The 21,572-nt window shown below is 41.8% G+C and overlaps 1 protein-coding gene across 1 annotated transcript in view; it reads left to right on the plus strand.

Annotated features, from left to right (window-relative positions):
• Positions 1-21,572, plus strand: part of STAB2 (stabilin 2) — a 944,658-nt gene that overhangs the window by 362,444 nt on the left and 560,642 nt on the right. The window contains exon 22 of the mRNA XM_078674824.1: positions 8,846-8,957. Coding sequence (XP_078530950.1) covers positions 8,846-8,957 — 112 coding nt within the window. The remainder of the gene's footprint in view (positions 1-8,845; positions 8,958-21,572) is intronic.

Raw genomic sequence — 21,572 nt, forward strand, 5'->3', positions numbered from 1 at the left:
TATAGTATGTGACCTCTATGTCAAAATAGGCATCACATCCAGTATATAATTTGGGGCCAGGTGAGCTACAAATCTCCACCCCAAAGGCGAGCAAAGTTTCTTGACTTCACCTAAGATGAAGATAAGCAGACCCGTTCACTGTCAAGGAAGCATTTTCTACCACAATCGTTAGGTATGAGGTGCAGGGATTCAGGAATAGACAGTCTGTGTTGCAGTGAAAGAGCCCAAAGGCAGGGACAGCTGTGGTCCAGGGGCAGTTCAGGGTGGGACGCCTCTACAGGGCACAGTTTGGGTGGGCTAGGTGTAAAGGCTCAAAGGATCAGGTGTCACTGTGGGGTAAATCAAACCGTCACCCCTCTCTGCCTGTCTCGATTTAAGCCTTAGCTAGTTTCTTACAGCCTTCATTATTGCAAGAAAGAAAATCCCACAAATCTCTGTCATGGATGCCTCCTAGAGAGGTGCAATCATTAAGCGTTTTCAATTCAATTTGACATTTCTTTGATGAATCTGTTGCTCACCTTGAAAAAAACAACCCACTACGAGATGATTATGATCTTCTGATCTCCTCTTAAGATCAGAACTTCATCTTGGATAAGAAGCTCTAATCACCAACAATCCTTTAGATGTTGTGTTACCCTCTGGAAGGTGGAAACCATTGACAGGGTAATACCTGCATTGACCTTAAAGTACGGTAAAGGCTGGTCAAGGAATTTATTTTAAAAACTTTGATAGTTACACCTTAAAGCAGTCCCCCAAAAAGCACAAACACTGTAGGCAGCTTCTCAAATAGTGTATGGCACTGCAGTGTGGCACCCATATAAAAAAATATCTGTGGAGGCCCTGGAGGAAACCATCCTATGCTTTGTATTTTATCTACATAAACCGAAACGGGTTGAGATCCGAAACTTCAGTTTGGTCACAATCTTTGAGTGCAAACATTTGTGCTATGGTTTTTAGCATCGGAGAACAAGAAGGGTCGTTATTGGACATGTTTTACTCCAAATTATGTCATGAGGCATCCTAAACTGATGATGTTTGCGTGCCATTTTCTAAGTAATGGCTTATAGTATATTAGTGTGATGGGTTATTTAGTGATGCGACTGTAACCAGGAAGCACTTTAAAAATGGCAGTAAACATCGACTAAATTAATTTGCAAGAGTGATGGATTTTTACATACAAAGTTGAACCATAATCTCAACTCGAATATTTACAGAGCAGTTTGGCCACACTGGAACCGGCTCACGAAAGCATTTATGACTGCAGGGAGTAGGTCCACAGGAGTACTCTTCCATGCCTTTGTGATTTGGCCTAGTAATATCCAACTCCTTACTGCAAAGAAGGGACCGTCCTTTCTAGTTATACTAATTGGATATGAGTATCAGCCATTATTATCATCATCCAAATGTTTATAACAAAACAACATAAAACACTATACATTGTAAAAACGTGCACACTAAGTACAAAATAATCATGCAAAACCATGAATACATGAAAACTGAAACCAAGTAAAACACCAGTCAAACATAGCATAAAAGGAGCAAGCTAAAACAATTAATTTCCTTTAATCTTTTCTTTATCACACCCTTTAAAAATATGACTATGTGCAAGCAGATAGGCTCAGTGGTTAACAGCATGCCTCACCTGAATAAAATGTATGACCTTGAGTAGGAGTAATAAATGTATGGTATAAGTCAGTATAAAAGTCACCGAATTTTATAAAATGGAGGGTGTCTTGGCTTGGAAACATATCACAGCTCCAGGCATCAAGATCTCTGAACTAGGAGCTGCCTTTAGAAACAGCCAAAAAAGTATGAACCAGGCCAAGCCGGAATCCAATGAAAAGATATTAATAACAAAAAATTAAGTAAGGCTCAATGTGCAGGGTTGTAATGGCATAACAATGATTTTTTGTCCACAAGTCAGATTTGTTTTTATAGATTCAAGGGCTATAAACAGATACAGATGCCCTCGAGCCAGAAAGCCCGCTCTCACGTAACTTAGCAAGGAAACCTGTTGCCATTGTCAAGGAAACAACCCCTAAGAAATGACTGATAAAGCTCCAAATTCGGATTAATCCAAACAGAGCACCATTTCAGTAATGGATGGAGAGCAATCATGTAACTGATTTGTCTCAAGCCTATTTGTTTATGGGAAATATAAGATGACAGACAACAGGGAAGTACAAGTAGATACCTTAAAAAGAGATTCTCCATAGTTTGGAGACACATAAAACCTTACCCCACATCTCGCTACCATACATAACTGCTGTAACACATATAGCCGCATGGATCTTAAGTAGGGTTTGAATTGGCAGCAAAGTCATAAAGTGCTCCCACTGTCTTCCCGAAGAGAAGCTTTTAGATGACATCAATGGGGACCAAGAACATCTATGGTCAAGCCTTATCCCTAGATAGAGGAAAAAAGATACCCTAGAGAGATTTTAGACCTTGAAAGATATGTCTTCTGGTTTTAGTATTCCTGGGGATGATAATCATAACATAGGATTTCCCTAAACTGGTTAATAAATCAAGTGAGGCCAATGAAACTCATGATGGAGTCTAGTAAGCGTGAGAGGCCCTAAGCAGTTCCAGCTAAAAGAACTGCACAATATGTGTAAAGGAGGACTGGAATTATTCTCCTCCCCTTTCTTGGCAAGTCAAAAACTGCACATAGCAGGTGGCCTTCCCGATTTTTAATATACAGGGTAAATAAAAAGGGGGATAAGATGCACCCTGGTCTGACTCTGCTAAATCTAGAATACCTCTCTGCAATCCCCACTGAACCTTATGAGGCAGTCCTTTCCCTATGAAGGGCAGCATGAAAATGTACTATATCCAGATCAATCCCCATTGTAACACATTCACACTATAAAAGGCCAATGAGAGGTACATGTGGCATGCACCTGGCTTTCCATGCCTAACAACTGTGAATTTGTTCACAATTAAATATAGATTTAGAGATGAATCTATAGTACCTTTCCCCTGCCTAAAATCATATTGAATATCAGAATGTATCTGATCTAGCTCCACTCACTCTGACAGTTGTGATAAAATCACCCTCCCTACAACCTTAACTGTTGAGTCAAGTAGGGAGATCAGCCTGTAGCATTGTGGATCTGTCTTGTCACCCTTCTTAAAAATAAGTATGATAATAGATTGCGTCCAAAATGGAGGAATCCCTCATTTATCCGCAGCATTTTAAATCAGGGTAAGCAAAGGAGCCCATAAGTTAGTGTCCAGTTTAAGCAGATCAGAAGGGACCACATCAGTGGCTAGGGCTTATCCCTACTAAGCCAATCAATCACATTCTTAACTACTTCTAATTGAAAAATGAGATTTGAAGAACCTAGCTCAGCTCTGGATAAAAGGAACTGTTATTGCGCTACAACTTGCCACCCATTTATTAGGGCCAATGTAAGCATGCATAGCTGGGGATTCATTGCCAAATAAGACTCAGCAGTTCACTATTTTCCAAACGTTCACACTAGAATTAAGAAAGCAAACATCTGGAAGTTCGGTCCAAGCCTCTTGTCTCAAATATAGCTTTCAATGTTTAATGCTGGATTTATAAATCCACCTGCACTTGGCCACTGTGTGACTGGGTCTTGGTTTGGTTTTAAGAGCCTGTGCCAAGTCCCGAAAAGCCCTCGACCAGGCATGGTCAAACCAACTGGAATGCCTTGAAGCAATCTTAAAAGCCTGCGGAGTTAAAATGATACTCACTGCCTCACAGATATTTGTGAAAGAGGGCACCATTACCTCATTGCAAAGGTCCACTAAAAGACATATTGCAAAGTCCCTTGCTCAGGACTTGATCAGCTCATTTAAGTAATACTCAGGGCAAACCCTCTCCCAATTAATCCTATGCTGTTTCGCAGCAGTTACTTAACTTTTGCATGCTGGCCTGGGAAAAGATGTCAAGCCTTCATGTGCACCCCAAAAATAGAAACATTGATCAGATTATGAACTCCAGGCCTGATTCCTCATTAGGCGTTTGGCCGTAAATGAGACTAGGCGAGTTGACAAAATGTTTTAATCAATACTTGTAGCGGCCCCTCATCCTGTAAAAGACAGGCTAAGAGATTGTTTTTTAAATCACATCCATATCTCCAGTCAAAAAGACTCCCTTAAGATAATTTTCATCACACAGTTGTAAGTTGAGATCTCCTAGAAGCAACACCAGGATAAAAGAATTAGAATCCCTACTTTTCCCATCTAAAAGGCCTGAAGGGCTACAAGCTGAACGTATAGGAGGCCACAGAAATGCAGTAGGAACTGATTGTTACTTTTAAGGAACACTAGAATAACCCTCAACAGATACGCAGAGCCTGTGGCACAGGGAATTGCCTCACAACCTAAATTATGTGACATCAGGCAAGACCACCTTTTTGCCCTGCCTGAGTTTGTAGGGAGAGGAAAAAAAGAGCTTAAACCATCAATTCAAAGGGAGTTGGCTAAATCCCAATTTTATTTACAGCAAGCAGTACTAAAGCTTTGAATGAACTTTACCCATCATTCAATTTGCTACCTAACCCTGTTATGGTCAAACTTAATAACTCAACACGCATAGTAGAACATTCTGGACACTGAGAAACATGCGTAGCCTGAACAAGTGTCTACCATGTGGGCTAAACCCCATAGAAGGCAATTGTCCAGGAGGCTCAGGGCTTAAAACCTGTTGGAAGTTGGCACATAAAAACTACCTCCGCTATGCCTTTAATACTGTGGAAGTAAGAAAGGCACTCCACACTTAGAGTGCCCAATTACTGGGGCCAAAGGCTGGACCTGAATCCTTGAAATACCAAGAGAGGCCTGAGCAAACTGAGAAATCAGCTTTCCAGCTAACTCCCAAAGATCAAAATTAACCACCACACAATCCCCGTTCTCATTTTTCTGTCCTCGGCCAACCAACCAACCCTCCTAACCATTATAATATGCCTGAATAGGAAAGACCCTTCACCAAGGCCTCCACAACACCAATGTTCCACTTTCTTTATTAAGTGTCCGACGCTTTCAGAAACTCTGTCTCTCAGCAGTGAAACATTTGTAAGAACCAGAACATAAAGAGAAGCATCATGGGTTAGAGTTAAAATTGATGTGCAAAACTTTATGCAGTGGCCCCTCTTTGTGATTGGCCCACCCCTGGTCCCACACATAATGGAAACAACAGGCCCAAAAGGAACTGGGTTGATAGAGAGGTTGACACCAGGCCATGAAGTAGCTAGAGAGTGCCAGGCAGACAAAATATTAAACCCAACAAACATTCCCTCAATCATGCTGGTACTTTCTGGCACTTTGACAAAGCCTGAAAGGCAGGAGCCACAACCCCGCCCTCTGGTTCACATTAGTTGGGAGTTAAAGGGCGGGGGAGGCAGCAACAATGGAGAAGTAGCAATGGAGGAGGACTTACTGGACAAGAAACTAGGCTCTCAAGCCTGAGTTCGAAGGCTGAGAACCTGACTGTAAGAGCATCAAACGAGGTTTTCACAAACTCTTCTATCTTGCAGGGTACCTGGGACAACAACCGATCAGACAGCAGCTGAGCTCATCCATAAATAATATCATTGTTAGTGCAAGCGGACACAAAACCTAACATGGCCAAGTCCACACCTCCTGTTTTGTCCTCTTTTCAACCCTTGAACCAATGTCCCCCCCATAAAGGGAGCTTGGCAGGATTTTTGTTTTCCTCTTACACTCCGGAGAGTCAAAGTCAGACAGGAGTGCCACAAGGGAAGATGCTTTAATAGTTGATAGCTAGTTTCCCGGGCACTTGTTTGTGCCCACCCCTCACTTGTTTGGATTCACTTTACAATCTTGCTCTCAACTTGCCATAAACTTCCCTCTCTAGCATGCACAGGTCTTTCCTTGTCCACCATCTTCTGCCAGGAAATTATTGGTTCAGACCTTGTTTATAAGCCTTCTGGATTACAGTAATGCACTGTTTATGGCAGTTAATGATATCTTACTGTCTAAACCCATCTGGTCTGTAATCTCCCGTCAGGCTCCCCCTCAGTGCCTATTCTGCGAGATCTTCATTGGCTCCCTGTCCGAAAGTGTATCTTGTTTAAGATCTGTTGTCTCACCCACAATTCTTTGATGGGCCATTGTCCTCTCTACCTAGAGGATAAATTGCATCGGACTGGCCTTCCTGCGCTTTAAGATCTATCGAAAAGAAGCTTCTGATGGTCCCCTGTGTTCGCACAGTGAGATACAATGGAAGATCCTTCTCCTTTACGGCCACAAGTGCCTGGCATCAACTGCCTCTCCATCTTCGTTGCTGTGCTGAGCTCACTAAATTCAAGAAAATGCTGAAAACGTGGCTGTTCAGTCTCTGGTTATTTGTTTTGTGGTGGCTGAGCGGTGAGATATATCTTTAACCTTTAAATTAACATAACATAACACAGCCAAGTTCGTCCTCTTGCTTCCTGTTCCTGCACCACACAATTCACTCACCCACTCCATTCTCCATCATTGTCTGCTTCTCCTTACTTGTAGTTGCAGAATGGGGGCCTTGGGTTTCAAGGAACGGGTTGCAGTAGGCAGTGGCATTAATTCAGCTGGATTAACTTCTTAACTGTGCAACCTCCCAGCAGGCTGGTCAAACCGGGCAATAGGGCGCATAAGGGCAGTGGGAATGTGGCAGTGACGTCAGTGGCCATTCTAGACAAAAGATATAAGAAAAAGTGGAGAAATGGAAAAAGGAGGAACAAATATATACAACTAATTTTCGAATAAGTGACAATAAATTCTCCTATTGGTTTTGTGGCAGAAGTCCACTGTTCAATTATTCATATATTCTCAATGTCATCACACATACAAGAGGATAAGATTACACATTTTATTTATTGTAATCAAACCGAGCTGTTCTTATCTCATTTCTTTTTTATATATATATATATCACAAAACAGAAAAAAATCATATCAAGGCAATTTTATGCACTATACAAAGGATAACATACCTATGTACATACCTATATACAACAATTTCACACAATGAACAACATATACACTTTATACAAAGAAAACAAGTGACAAAAATGATATATATCATGGAAAGTACTTATTGTCTTTTCTTCACCCTAAGAAACAATATTACAGGAGTGCCCTCCTATTCACTTTGGGGGTACACTAGGAGGTAGTCGGACACAAAGGTTCCAAGTAAGAAACTCATAGAACCTAAATCTTCAGATGTGTCCACTGGCATTAATTTCCCCAAATTAATTCAAAACATAGACTCCTCCATATGGAAAGTGTTGACGGGGTCGCGTTTCGGCCTTCCAACAAGTCAGGCCTCTTCAGGACAGGGCGACAAAAGAACTCCAGGGACGCAGTTCCAGGGCGGCAAGCCACCGGAAGCCCACAGAACGCCAACTATTTCTTCTATTTGTCCGTTCTGTATGTACTATTCTTCACAACAAGCTTGGGGTAGTAGATATCCCAGGGGCCACTAAATTGCGCGTGAGTTATTAGTGATCCTAAATCTGTACATCCCCAGCATTCTAGACAACAAGGCAGAATGGGTCAGAATGGGGCCAACAGCAGCAACTTGTAGCGGCAATAGCAGCCTCGGCGTCCTAGCAGCTCACTACTCGCTCTGCCGCTGACTTCTTGCTCTGCCGCTGATTCCTCCTCCTACAACCTGAATTATCATTCTTCTGGTGTGATAGAAGGGTCAGTAAATCACCCCTGCCTCCTCAGCTATAGCCTGCAGAGGCTTCTCCTGGTAAATGCCACACACAAGATTTTACTCTTCGTATATACAAGGCTCCTCTGTGTAAGAAATCCCTATCTATGACATATCCTTAATAACCAGAACTCCTTTAGATCCACTGGTACCTGGAAGGGTCCAGTCCTCTGCTCTTTGATCACAGTGCTACCGCTGCTGTTTCCCACATCCTTCTTCCTTCAGCTCATAGTTGTGTGGTTGTTTCAGGGTGATGCACCTCTTCTGCAGCTTCTCCTCTAGCCGTTCTTTGCGCTGCAGCAGCCAGCACGGCAGAAGGAGGTGCAGCAAGCGAAGGATGGGCAGTCACCAAAGGATTCCTGCTTTATATGGTTTGAGCCAATGTAAAAAGACATATTCTTTTATGTCCTCTTATATGCCTCTTTGAATCTGCTCCACTGGGTTTTAGAACGTACACTGTCCTATATGGGCATACCCATTGAAAATCAGGTTTGATATGCCTCTCATTAGAGTCATTACTACATATAATGTTGGAATTCAGGTTTTTTTATATGCATGCCTCAAACAAGTTCGTCTTTATAGGTGGATTATCAAGTAAAGGTTAATATTCTTACAGATGTTAAATGTGTGTCAAAATTATAATAAGTAAGTAGGTAATAATAGAAAGCACAGATTTTGGGATGGATTATATTGGTTAAATGAATGATTTTTAGAGTATAAATTAATTAATACTATTATTTTTTTCTTGCAAATTTTAATATGGGTTAATAAAATCTGTAGCAATCTATTAATAAAAAATAAAAATAGAAAATGAGACCTCCCAGCGTCACTGGTTCAGTTTTGCCCTTTCACCTGTCATTTGAAAATGTTTTCTTAAACCATTCTCATAGTTATCACTCTAAGGTGTCTAGGAAGGAGCTTCCCCTTCAAACTTTTACTGTCACTGCACCACTGGCCATCACCTCCCACCATACTTGCAAGCACAATTCCTATATGTGTTAGGTTGTAGTTGGAAATTAAGCAGTAACACCCAAAATAGATAACTTTAACCAATTGACTTGGATTAAGGCCCTTAGGGTCTATCTTTAGAATAACAGCAAACCTTATTAAAGTCATGATAGGTTTTATTTTTTAAAGTGAACTCTTCCTTTGATTTTCTAGTGTGAAGATGGAATCAATGGCACTGGGCTGTGCATATGTAATAATGGATTTAAGGGAACGGTTTGTCAAAATTGTTATGACCTGAATCGATACGGGCCCAACTGTGATAAAAGTAAGTATAACCCTGGCTATTGCTCATCCTCTTCTTGTGTGGATACATAATCCATTTAGAAAAACATAGATTGGATTCAAGAAGTTGAATGATGACAAATAAATCAGGACTAAACAATCTGAATTGTTTGAAAAGGCAGATGGATTAAACAAGGCCTTAAAGGATTTAAAAGCTCCCCAGGAGAGTTTTTAGCAGGCAAACCTCTATGTGAAAAAGATCTGTTTGTTCTGTCTGATCATAATGTTATATTTTCTAAAAAGTAAAAAGAAAGAAGTCAGAATTTCATTTAGGCATGTCTTGGACCTGCAGATCTGTTCTAAATCACTACACTTAACAATGCATCTTGGACTTTTGATAACATTAGAGTGATATATCAGTGACTTGTATAGGTAATTATTTTACAGAGTAATGAAATGATGTGTTAAAAAATAGCAGGTCCACTGTCAAGGGGCATTTTGTTCGTAAATACCCATAACTGGTCAAAATAGGTGGAAGGGGCTTTGTTAAAAATGATTGGTAAATTTAGTTTTGAAAATGGCACCCATCAAGGTGAACAATTTAGATAAGGCAGTGACAATTGTGTATGGGGTTGTGCTTCCATTTCCAGGAGGAATGGTTAAATCTGCGAAACCTGGGAATATCACCATAGTGGTCACCTAAAAATCACCTCTTTGTCCCTGATTTCATCCAATATATTAAGGAAGGAATGCTGTTATTAATGGGTGGGTTATAAGATGTTGTGAGCAGATCAACATCTAAACACTCCCTCATTTTTTAGACTTGCAGTTTTGCAATAACTCTCTGTTTTGTATTTCTTTCGAAATTCTTGTTTCTGCTGATTACTGTTGTACTGTTTAATTACTTTAAATTTCTTTTTCTAATTTGTTCTCGTAGATCTTTGAATTTATGTAAAGCGCATATTTGTTGGTGATGTGCATACTTTTGCTCTATTTGCTATGTGCTTGATGTGCATTAAAGCTCTTATTAGTGCACTCTCTGTGCTCTACAAATAAGACAACCTAAAAAACAGAACCAAATAGGCAATGAATGACTTTGGGAACATTGTAGCACGTCAAGCTTACAAACTATTGAAAATGTCTTTCTTAGAAGATTAATGTCTGTCCCCCCAGCCTCCCAATTATCATTTGTCATAAGGAATTGAGGTTAATCCCTTTAATAGATAGAATTCAAATTGCCTCAATCATGTTATGGCACTCGATTTGGACAAATGAAGAACCAGCCTTTAATCGAGCAATAATACCGGATTGCTTAAACTGCGATCATGTTAACAAAATAACGTGGCTAAGCTACGTTAAGAGACAGTTGGCACTAATTGGGAGGCAGGATTGTTTTACCAACTCCCAACTTATCACCTCAGTTACGAAGCCCCAATTGAAAAGGGAAATTTTAAATGTACTAATGGAGCGTAGAGAACATTTGGAACGCAGTAAAAAACGTGTAGCTGACTATTTTTGCCTTGGTTGCCACCGAAAGAATTGAGCCATATCTTCTGTTCACTTTTAGCCATTTAAAGAAAATTCTATCTATTTAGATTCTACATTGCTCATCTTCTGGTGTCGTACCCCAGTAAAACATATCACGAACCGTAACTGGGCATCTTCCCATGCGACTGTAATTCAACCAAGAGTATGCTGCATTTAGTTTTTTAATGCCAGCTATACGATAAACCCCACAGGTATTTTGGGGCATATTACCAAGCCTGGCGATATTAGATTATCGCCGCTTTAGCGGCCGTTTTCGGCCGTTAAACTTTGATAATTATATCGCCCTATTAACAAGCTGTAGCTAACTGATGTTAGCGACATCTTTGAGGCGATAGCGAGCAGTTTGGGTCCCGCTTTGCATGTCAGCGATATTTATCGCTAATGACATGCAAAGTGGGCGTACCCAACCAGTTAGCGACTGAAAACAGTCGCTAACTTCGGTATCGCCTATCAGCAAGGCAGGCGTAGCGATGGAAATATTCACGCTAAGCATGTATATCTCCAGAAGCTAACGCCTGCTCAAACCAGTTCTTAGCCATAATATCCAATGGGAGGTGGATATTATGGCTAAGACCCTATTGGCGTTAATGCGTGAATATCGCTGTATTCTCAGCGATATTCACACATTTCGCCGCTATCCCCGGATATTTTATCGCTTTAGAGATAATAGTAAGTTATCCCTGCGATAATATCCGGTGATGCTTGTCGATAAAAAAATACTCGCTAAGCCCATTTAGCGATAAATATCGCTAGTTGTTGGTAATATGCCCCTTTATATTACCACTTTTGCGGGTGTTGAACATTAAGAAATGCAGGCCTGCTTTATTTTACATCCAGCTCCTTCATTCAGAATATATATGTGATATGATATACAGATGTATTTATGTTGCAATGCGATTAAGGAGGCTCGTTGGAAAATTATTGTTTTTAACATTTTGTACTGTATTGGATGTATTAATATTGTTTAAACAGATTGTTTTTACCCTTAGAGAATTAAAAATTTTGAGGAATTAAAAAGAGGCACTGCGCACTTAAAAAATTGTCTGTTTTAAAGGATAATACATTTCAAATGACTCGATTTGGACAGCCATGTAGTGTTCTATGAATTTTTGTTTCAAACATACTGAGTTCGCTCTTAAGTATTTTACTTATTGTTGTATTTTTATTTGTGACTTTTATAGTTTGCTAAACCGAATAAAGTTTGATGATTCATTGACATTTTTGTGTGTTCATGAACCTGGTAAAAGGTACTTCTTAATCAGCCGTAACTGTGCAAAATGGAAGCACGTTCTTGTGTAGTTGCTTACAAAATGTTAACAGGAAATGGGTCTTCATAAATTGAGCAGGAAGGGTAATCCAAGGGTGAGAGATTCTCAGGAGAACGATACTCTGCCCTTCTTGGCCTTTAGGTAAACCCAGGAACCTTGACCAACGTTTCAGACCCATAATGAAGCCGGCATCGATGAACACTGTCTGAACCTGTGTCACTGAGGTAGGATGGGAATGTTGACCGCTGTCTTTCTGCAACACACAGGGAGCCTCAAGCTTATTTCCATAAGACTGATAATCAACTAAGACATTTGGGAATGGCAGTGATATGTTTTGTCTCACTCCAAAAGTCATTAAGAGTGATGCAGCCATTAACTTAAATTCTTGGAGAAGCCAAATGAAAAGTATTTTCTTTATCGAGTCCTCAACTATAACTGTAGAAACTCTATTGAGGATCATTAAGAACAGTAAGATCTTGCCCACAGAGCACAAGAAGAAAAACTTGACATTGCTATGTGAAACCAATGACAGTGCACTGTCAATTATGGATCACTTTTATCTAAGGTCAGGTGTACGCCGAAGATCTCTGTAAAAACCCAAAAGCCCTAAAGATGATTCCCCACTCACTCCAGCACCTTACACGTTCAGTCTTTGCCAGGTTGCATCCACTGGACAGAAGCCTGTAGGAAGAAGCACAGTGAGCAAGCAGAAAAACCCCAGCAGTGTTGTCAATATGTGTCCCTTCTCCCTGCTCTTTCTGTTGTGACCTGTTCCATCCGGGTTTTGTTTATTAGTCTGAAGCGCTAGGATACCCGTGGAGTGACAGTACGCGCTATATAAGTTTTAAAATCAATCAATATGCAGACATATTTTGATATAATCAACAGAGAAATCCATACAATTTAACCAAAAAGCTAACAGCTAAAGGGAAACATTGAAAGGACAAGCAAGAAAGCATGTACTGCATGAGGAAGAAGACAGGAATACACTTCAATTTCCAAACGTCAGGAATGAGTTCATCCATCTTAGGACTTTGCCATGCTTCCTTAAATTGCAATGTTTCAGGAGCAGCTCACGACTGATGGTGTTGAACACCACTGTTGGATCTGTCAAGTTTGCTTCTGGGGGCTATGATGCCATTCAGGATCCCAAACCTCCTTCAACCTCTCTCAAAACGGCAAGATGCATATGTGCAGCAATCAGAGATACTGAGAGGAAAGATGAGAGAAAGGGGATAGAAAGCCACACACTGCCTATTCAGATGCATCAAGACTGCAGGCAGGTATTAGGTTATTGAGTGTAAAAGAACACACAACAGCAAGTAAAGTATAGTGCACAATGCATCCAAACAAATAGACAATAATTCCCATTGCTTACCATGTTCCTTGGTGAGCTGAGATGATATGAACCCCACATCTAACGGAATACAGACGTGTGAAGACTTTGGATGCAAATGACCATCAGACTTCAGGAGGAGGAGGTAAAAGCATAACAAACACACAAGGAGAATAGCACCTCCCTAATCCCACTAACCAGTGGGAACCGGGAAAGTGAGAAAATAACATGGGTGAGGGAAACTAGAATACGCTACTGAATTAGCTGGAATGTATATCCATAGTCAAACTGAACTTTGCCAGGCTCTTACTCCATGTTTTCTTCAGTCTTGTATAGTCCCACTGCCTACGCTGTCAGAAGTGGGTTTCTTATCCCGGAAGTGAGTACTTCAGTGGGCTCCCAGTCTAGTTCTCTATCTGGTTTTCTACTACCCAGTAGTCAGCAGTTTCCAATACACATTATAGCCAGTTATCCTAGGAATCAAGGTGTTGGAAATGGTCCTTTTAGCAGGGGTTTCCTCAAACATTTTGCTTCTTCCGCCTATTTTCCCACAACTTTTGTTGGCTTTAGGACTCTAGGCACTTTACCACTGCTAATCAGTGCCTAAGTGCATATGCTCTCTGTGTAAATTATGATTATGATTTGTTATCCATGACTGGCATATTTGCTTTACTGGTAAGTCCCTAGTAAAGTGCAATGAGTGTGCCAGGGCTCGTAAATCAAATGATACTAGTGCGCCTGTAGAACTGATTGTGCCACCCACCTGAGTAGCCCTGTAAAAGTATCTCAGACCTGCCACTGCAGTGTCTGTGCACAGATTTAAACTGCTGTGTCGACCTGGCAAGTACACCCACTTGCCAGGCCCAAATCTTCCCTTTCCTTACATGTAAGGCTACCTGTCCCATAGGCTAACATAGGAGTTACTTTGTATCATCTTACAAGTATAACTTTACATTGGGACAAGATAGAGAAATTGAGTATAAGCTCTCTGAATGCGGAATTTAATAACACATCTTTTTAGGGAGATGTTTTTTTAATTGTGTGTTTGACAATGCCACTTCTAGAAAGTAGGCATTTTCTCATTTAACCATTCTGTGTGCCACGTGGTTTGTGTCTTGACTGTATGGTTTTAAATTGTCAGGGGCTGGGAATGTGCATTTACTGTAGAAGCCACAAGGCAGCTTGAGGTGTGTCCTGCCTTCCTGCATGACTCAGAGCTGAGCTGAATAGACCTTGGCCGCATTTAGAGTAGTGGGAGGAGATTTCCTTACCCCTGAATAGGGGTTGTCTCCCTTGCTCAATGCTGTCTCAACCCTCAGTGGTCATACTGCACCAGTGAGGACAGAACTGGTTTGGACTGGGCTCAGAGACCCTGGCATAAAGAAGAACAAAGACAAAATAGGTTATGAGTAGTGGACCTTAAACCCCAGAACTCTAGTTCACTTTGGGGCTCAAGAGGAACTTTTGACAAGGAGAAAAGCTGGAGAGCTGTGAGGAGAAGTACTGCCCCTTTGATGTGTGCAGTGTGGGGTTGGCTTGCAGTTGCTGCTTCTGCCAAGCAAAAGACAAAGACTGGAACTCTGCCGAGATACCTGCATGAATTAGCATCTCCAAGGCCTTCTGTCCGCTGGCCTCCTGTTCTGCAGTCTTAGGGACACAAGATTTCACCCCCAGCTCACCTGAACTATATTGTTGGGAGTTCTGACCTGCCAGGAGGTGCCTATTCCAGTTCTGGGCCTTTGGATGTTGTTCCTGCTGTTGGGAGCTGTAAGGAACCTAAGTGAAGCAAGAAAAACAATCTCCCACGCTGTCAGCGACGGCACCATGACCTGCACTTTCTCGGGAAGTGCACAACACACCGCCCCACCTGCACCATATCTCCGACGGCCCTTTGACGCCTGCTGATGCTTGCAGTTATCAGCCTTCCCGATGCCAGCCCTCGCACCGACGCCGTCACCGCCAGTGCCTGCATTCCGTTATCGCAGGGAGGATAACTGCAGAGGGTGACTCCATGAGTCTCCAACTTCGCATCGCCTCACCGGAACTGACACCTCACTGCCGACGCAACAGACTTCCCCAACCTGGACTCGACACGTTGCCTCCATGCAGACACGATGCCTCGCCTCCTCTGTGGCAGCCAGGGAGCCGACCTTGACCTCGGCACCGACGCCTCATCTTCACTACACTGTGCATCATTCAAAGACTTCATTCCAAGATGCTGTTGTTTAGGGGTCCGTGTGACGCCGTGCCCAATGCTGCACACCATGCGGCTGGTGCCGTACTTTGGATTATTGCGATGTCATAATAGCACGAGGTGGAGCTTTTTGTTTGCTACAAGTTCTATATTTAAAATAATATTCTAAAATCATGTTTTACCTCAAATATGTTAGATTTTTTGTCATTTTGGTTTTGTTTGGTTTGGATTGAGAAACCTTATTTTTCTAAAACTGGTGTTGTGTCCATTTGTGGTGTTCTCACTGTATTACTGTGTGCTTTGAATATAAATACTTTACACATTGACTTTTGGATAAGTCTCTCTACTCATGCCAAGCTACCAAGGGGGTGAGCAGGCGTTATTTAAAGTGTGCATGCCCCTTACCCTGATTAGAATCAATGGTCCCTACTTGGACAAAAGGTGCCTAACTCTGCCAAGTAGAGACCCCCAGTTCTAACACAAGATCTATGGGAAATGTAGTCTGTCCTGTCTCCTCACTTAAATCTGCAGTGCCCTCAATCATGTCTATCGGCATGTCTTTCTCCCTCCTTATGCAGTCTTTCTGACTTTCTCATGCATTCTAGAAAAGATCTAATAAATTAGGATGCTGACCATAGCATCATCAGTAGGCTTACTTATAATTTCTGGCACAAATTCCAACACTGATCCCCTAAAGATTGAGGGATATGAAAGACTAGTCAGTCTGCTTTGATAATGTCTGTTCTACAACTTTGTCAGGTGTGGTATTTTGTTTATGGTAGGGAGGTTCATGGGTCTAGCAGGGTTGAGGTTGGCAAATTTGACTTCCTAAGAACCAGATTTACTCTCACTTGCTTTAACAGTTTTGAACCTGCCTCATATTCAAAGAAGAGATTAGTGATGGTTCCAAAACTACCCATGAAATGGCCCAGAAAATATGTCAAAAGCATATTAGGTCTAGCCTGGGAGGAGTCTTAACATTTTTCATATATATGTATGGCCCAAGACCTCAACTTTACAACTTGAAAAACTGGACAGTTTGAGTTGTACTTATTTTGTGCAGAAAGCAAAAGGGGGGATTTATTAAGTCTATGTGTTGATGATTGAATTAGTTATTTGTTGAACTATCAGTGAGGATATGTCTTGGAGGCATGTTCGGAAGTGTCACACATGTTGTACAAGAGAGTGATATATTATAAATCATTCGATTTTGTTACACAGATCAGTACATATGTTTTTAGTTGGTAGGGCTGCTGAAGGTTCTGAGTGTAAAGTGTAAGGCTCTTGGAACCATTCATTATAGTGTAAGCAAAAGCATTGTGATAAAAAGTTTTGCAGTCTTCTGTGATTCAAAAATATTGATCGAAAATTATTGAGAATATGAAGCCAGTCACTTTTACACAATCACCCATACATATGACTGGGCATCTCTGTCATGAAGCTGTTATTTGGATGAGAGTCTGTTGCTGCTGCTTATTCCAGTGGCCCATGTTTTCGCCATCTTAGTCTGCCGGAGATATGTGTGACCCTTTCCATTGCACATGTTGCTGCCGATACCAGGCAGCACCTAAGCAGAAGGTGACTCCCTGAAAAGGACCTGAATGGAGGGAAAAAGCCCAAAGGCAAAAATCTCTGAGAGGACACGGAAGTCCAGGACTGGAATGCTAACCAATGCTGACCAGAAGTCGAGGCTGAAGACACCGCTGGAGAAGAAGAGATCCTTCCAGCAAAAGGCCAGGGAGGGGCCAGAAGAGGACTGGAGGGTCAGGATCACTCAGAAGGAAGATGGACAGGAGGAGATCTGGCAAAACTCCAGGGGAGAATTTCTTTTCAATGAGGAGTGCTGAAACAAGATCACAGGTCTACACAAAGCATAGCGACACAAGGAATGAACCCAATTTCACTCCTAATATTGGGCAAAGGAACAGGAAATACCTAAGAGTTCATGTTGGTTTGGGAAAAATGTTATGCACTTCAATACTGTGACAACCATCTTGAATTGGGAAAAATATTATTCCTCAGAAATCCTGAAAAGAGTTTCTGGCAGAGAGAAAGGACTGGAAATACGTAGGCATCGATCACATCTCCTGATATAGACCGCAGGGAGAGGAAAAGGGGTGTAGGCAACAACATTGGAGGGCCGGATGCCTGTAGGTAAGTTTAGATTGTGGATATGATGGCCTGCTTGAACTCTCATAGACCTCCCAGCTGTGCGGGTACCATGTGTCCTTCCCGCCCGGCATAGCCTCGCGAGATGGCATATAGTGGGATGCTTGCAGCAGTGCAACACTCTGCAGCATTGGCCAACTTCTACATAGGCAAATACAGAAACTGAATTTATAAACTGCCCAACTATTTTGACATGTTCGAAACAAAGTAAAAATGATGCCTGCACCAGTGTTTCCCATCCAGATCATTAGCCTTCATCACTGGTGTCACCAGTCCCTGAGTTAAGCTACGTCCATCATATAATTATATATATTTCTGGAAACAATTTTGGTCGGAAAAGCTAGGCATAGAATAACATTGCAGAGGAGAGATGGAAATGGCAGGGTGTAAGATAGAAGGTGGGAGAAGGTTGACCTACCTGCAGCACTGGAGGATGGAGAGAGAGGAAAGAAGGTAGGAAAATTACATTAGAAATAACAGAGGCTGAATTTACTGATTAGACATGGCAGGAATGCATATCACTAGGTTGCCACGAATGCGAGTGGAAGTTTGTACTGGGAATGAGGGACTGTCAGAACAGAGGAGGGTATGGATAATTGGCATGGGAAAATTGGTAATTTCTTCCGATGCGTTGAGTAGCCAGGTGGTTACCTGGGGAGAGCAGAGGAGGAGGGAGTTGGCGACTCTCTTAACATGGGGTTTGTGAGCGGAATGTTATCATGCCACATGCTGTATATCTAATAGCAAGAAGGAATGTAGCACAATGGTTGTGTTGCATACATGCACAACATTCTTTAGATTGTTCCAGAAATCAGGTAGCTCACTTCAGCAAGGTCTTTTTTAAGAAGGAGGACCAATAGCTCTGTTCTTAAGTGGAGGATGGATGGAGCTTGGTAGATCTGAACTTGGATGACGTTTCAGATCCCTATTGTGTAGCAGAAGGAGGAGCGTGGCGTCCGCTATCAAGCCATTTCTTGGATTCCATCCTGACTATACAGCTGTTGTGAGACTTGCGTAGAGCCAGGAGGACATTTGTTTCTGAAAATAATGACCATAAAAATATCAATATGCAACAGTTTTGAGTTCAAAATATTGACTTGCACAATTTTAATATTGTCAAGGTAAACATTCATAGTGAGGAAGATTTACAAATCTAGCTCCACATCTACTCACCTTTGATAATATTGTGGAGGTTGATATCATGGATTCGATATTGTATTGTATTGTAATTGCATTTATATAGTGCTTACTACCCCTGACGAGGCGTCGAAGCGCTTTTTCGGCGGGTAGCACGCTACTCCGGGACCCACAGAGGATTAGTGTTGAATTAGTATAGTGAGACATGCAAGTACATTTTAAGTGTTGGATAGGTTAGTCAGTTATTTGGATTTGGAATGATAGCAGAAGGATAGAGTAGGACAAAGGTTTGTATTTATTTATCGCTCGCTTGTTGACGCATGCTATTCAGGGAGCCTATAAAGGATTAGTGGTGAATTAATATGGTGAAATATGAGGTAATTTCAGTGGTGGATATTAGTCTGTTACTTGGAGTGAGAAGGATAGCGGATGGATAAAAGTGGAAGAAAGATTTGCATTCATATAGCACTTGTTACCCCTGATGGGTGTTGAAGCGCTTTTCTGGCAAGTAGCACGCCACTCCAGAACCCATAAAGGATTAGTGTTGAAAATTAGTATAGTATAAATATGAAGTAATTTGAGTAGTAGATATGTTATTCAGTTATTTGGGCAGTATATTGGTATAGTTGAATATGGAATATGGAATTTGAGAAGTGAGCATGATAGTCTGTTAATTTTTATTGAAAAAGGATAGTGGAGGGATAAAAGAGTGAAGGATTTATTTATTTATTTACTTATTTTTAAGTCTTAGCAGTAGGAAGAGGCTTTTGGATGAGTAAAAAAGAGTTTTGGAGGGAAGGAGTCAGAGGGGAGAGTTTAGAAATGTTTGTTTTAGGGGATCGGTGTAGTAAAAGAGGTGTCAGATGATGCAAGGAGGGGTAAAGCAGGAGAGAGTCTAGAAAAGGTTATTTTGGCGATCATAGTAGTGGTATGGGGTTTGGGATAAATGAGAGAGTGGATGTAGAGGATATATTGATAGATCTATAGGATGAGAGATAGGGTAGTGCATTAGAAGGAGTAGTAGAAAGAAGTTTGAGATGAGTCAGAAGGTTGGGTTAGAAGATATATTGAGCGAAGTATAGGCTGAGAAATAGGCTAGTGCACTGCATTGGAAATGCTAAATTAGAAGAAAGTGATAAATATATAGATCCATAAGTACATTGAAAGTATATAGATACATAAAAGAAGTAAGTATATTTAGATTAAATATATTGATAGAGGCACAGGAGGTTTGTATCACACCAGGAAGACATGATCTTAGTCAACAGGTATTTTCAGGTGACACAGATGAGCACCATAAAAACGATGCAGCATGACTTCAAAGTGATGTGGACGAGTGGGGTGAGCCAGTGGAAAATCTTGAAGGTTTGGTTAGATGGCCAAGTTATTTGATTTCTGCTGGGATTTCACAAACTTGACTTCTTCATTATCTCCCTAATATGTGACAAATCCCACAGTATGCCAGTGTGGATTAGTATGACGTTGGATCCTACAAAGGTATCTCGAGGTGAACTATATTTTGAACACATTTCCCATAGCAGTGTGTAAATGAGAAGAAAGCTGAGAGCTGTGTAAAACCAGTTCTGGTTGGAGATTAGGTAGTGATTACAAGAATGACAGTGATGGAGTTAAACTGGAAACCTTCATCTGTATGTATGTATGCAAATGGCATTTCTATAACACGACTGCAAAAAGCAGTGGAGCACTCTACATGGTCAAAGACAATCTCTATGATTCTCCTTGGACTGTTATTTTTCGGACAAGTGTTAACCCTTTGGCCGGCAAGAATTAATAATAATAATCCACATTTGTAAAGCGCACAATCACCCGTAAGGGTCTCTAGGCGCTGGGGGCCGTCGGGAAGATTAAGCAAGCTATTGCCCAGAGTCACATGGTGCTGGGCTAATCTGCCTCCGGAGCAGGCGATCGAACCGTGATTCCCAGATTCCGGAGTCAGTCGCCCTAGCCGAGGGGCCACACCTCTCCCTCCTTAGTGTAGCTGTTACATTTAGACAAAATTTGCTCCTATTGTAGATTCTCAGAGAAGAAGCAATCATGGGGAGAGCAAAAGCAGCGAGATTTAAAAAGTCAGTGAATTTAGGAAACTTGACATTCGCCTCAAACTGCAGGAAGTTGTATGTTTGTCAGGTGCACCTGGCTTTGAGAACTACATCTGATGTAGCTTAAAGGAGCATCTATCGTCAATGAAGTAGGATGTGTAGAGATCTGCTTATCACCCCTGAGGGTATCCAGACACTGGGGGGAAGAATTCTGCTGCAGTGCTGAGTTAGTGAAGATTCAGGTATTTCTTGAACTCTAGTAGGGTGGGGGAGATGTGGAGGCCGTTCCAGGACTTGGCTGCCACGTGTGAGAAGGCGCGGCTGCCACTTCTGCTTTTGTGAATGTGGGGGGAGTGCGCCAGGAAGAGGGAAGAGAAGCAAAGGATGCAGGTAGGTAGGTGGAAGCAGTGCTTAATTTAACCAGTGGTTTCCGGTGCTTGGCACCGGCACTTAATCTTCAACACCGGTGTTTATAGCGCAACATCGACCCAAAGGTATTGGAGCGCTTTTCATGAGTACCAGCTAAGGACACATAACTATTTTGTAGGCAAGGATAGATTAAGGGGCAGATCTACAAGGAAGTGCTACAGCGCTGCAACGCAAGCCCTTTGGCTGCGCCACGCACCGGCACTTCCGAAGCACAGGAATGTGACATATTTACAATAGTATGTTGCATTCCTGTGCTCTTCCCTCCGCTGGCGCACAAACTGCAGCCATGTGCCGGCGCAGGCACCCTTTCACCATGGTGTAAGGATGCTTGTGTCATGGGGAGATTGTTTTTGTGCAGGAAAGGGCACATTCCTGCACAAAAACAATCACTACAGGCATTTTCCTCTTTCAATGTGTGCTGTAGAATGCAGCACGCTTTGAAAGAGGAAAAAACTAGGAGAAATAAAAAAAATTCTCCTTGTTGCGCCTCACTACCCCTCCCGTGGGGCGGCGTAGT

The sequence above is a fragment of the Lissotriton helveticus genome, chromosome 1_1 (genome assembly GCF_964261635.1).
Source record: "Lissotriton helveticus chromosome 1_1, aLisHel1.1, whole genome shotgun sequence".
Lineage (NCBI taxonomy): Eukaryota > Metazoa > Chordata > Amphibia > Caudata > Salamandridae > Lissotriton > Lissotriton helveticus.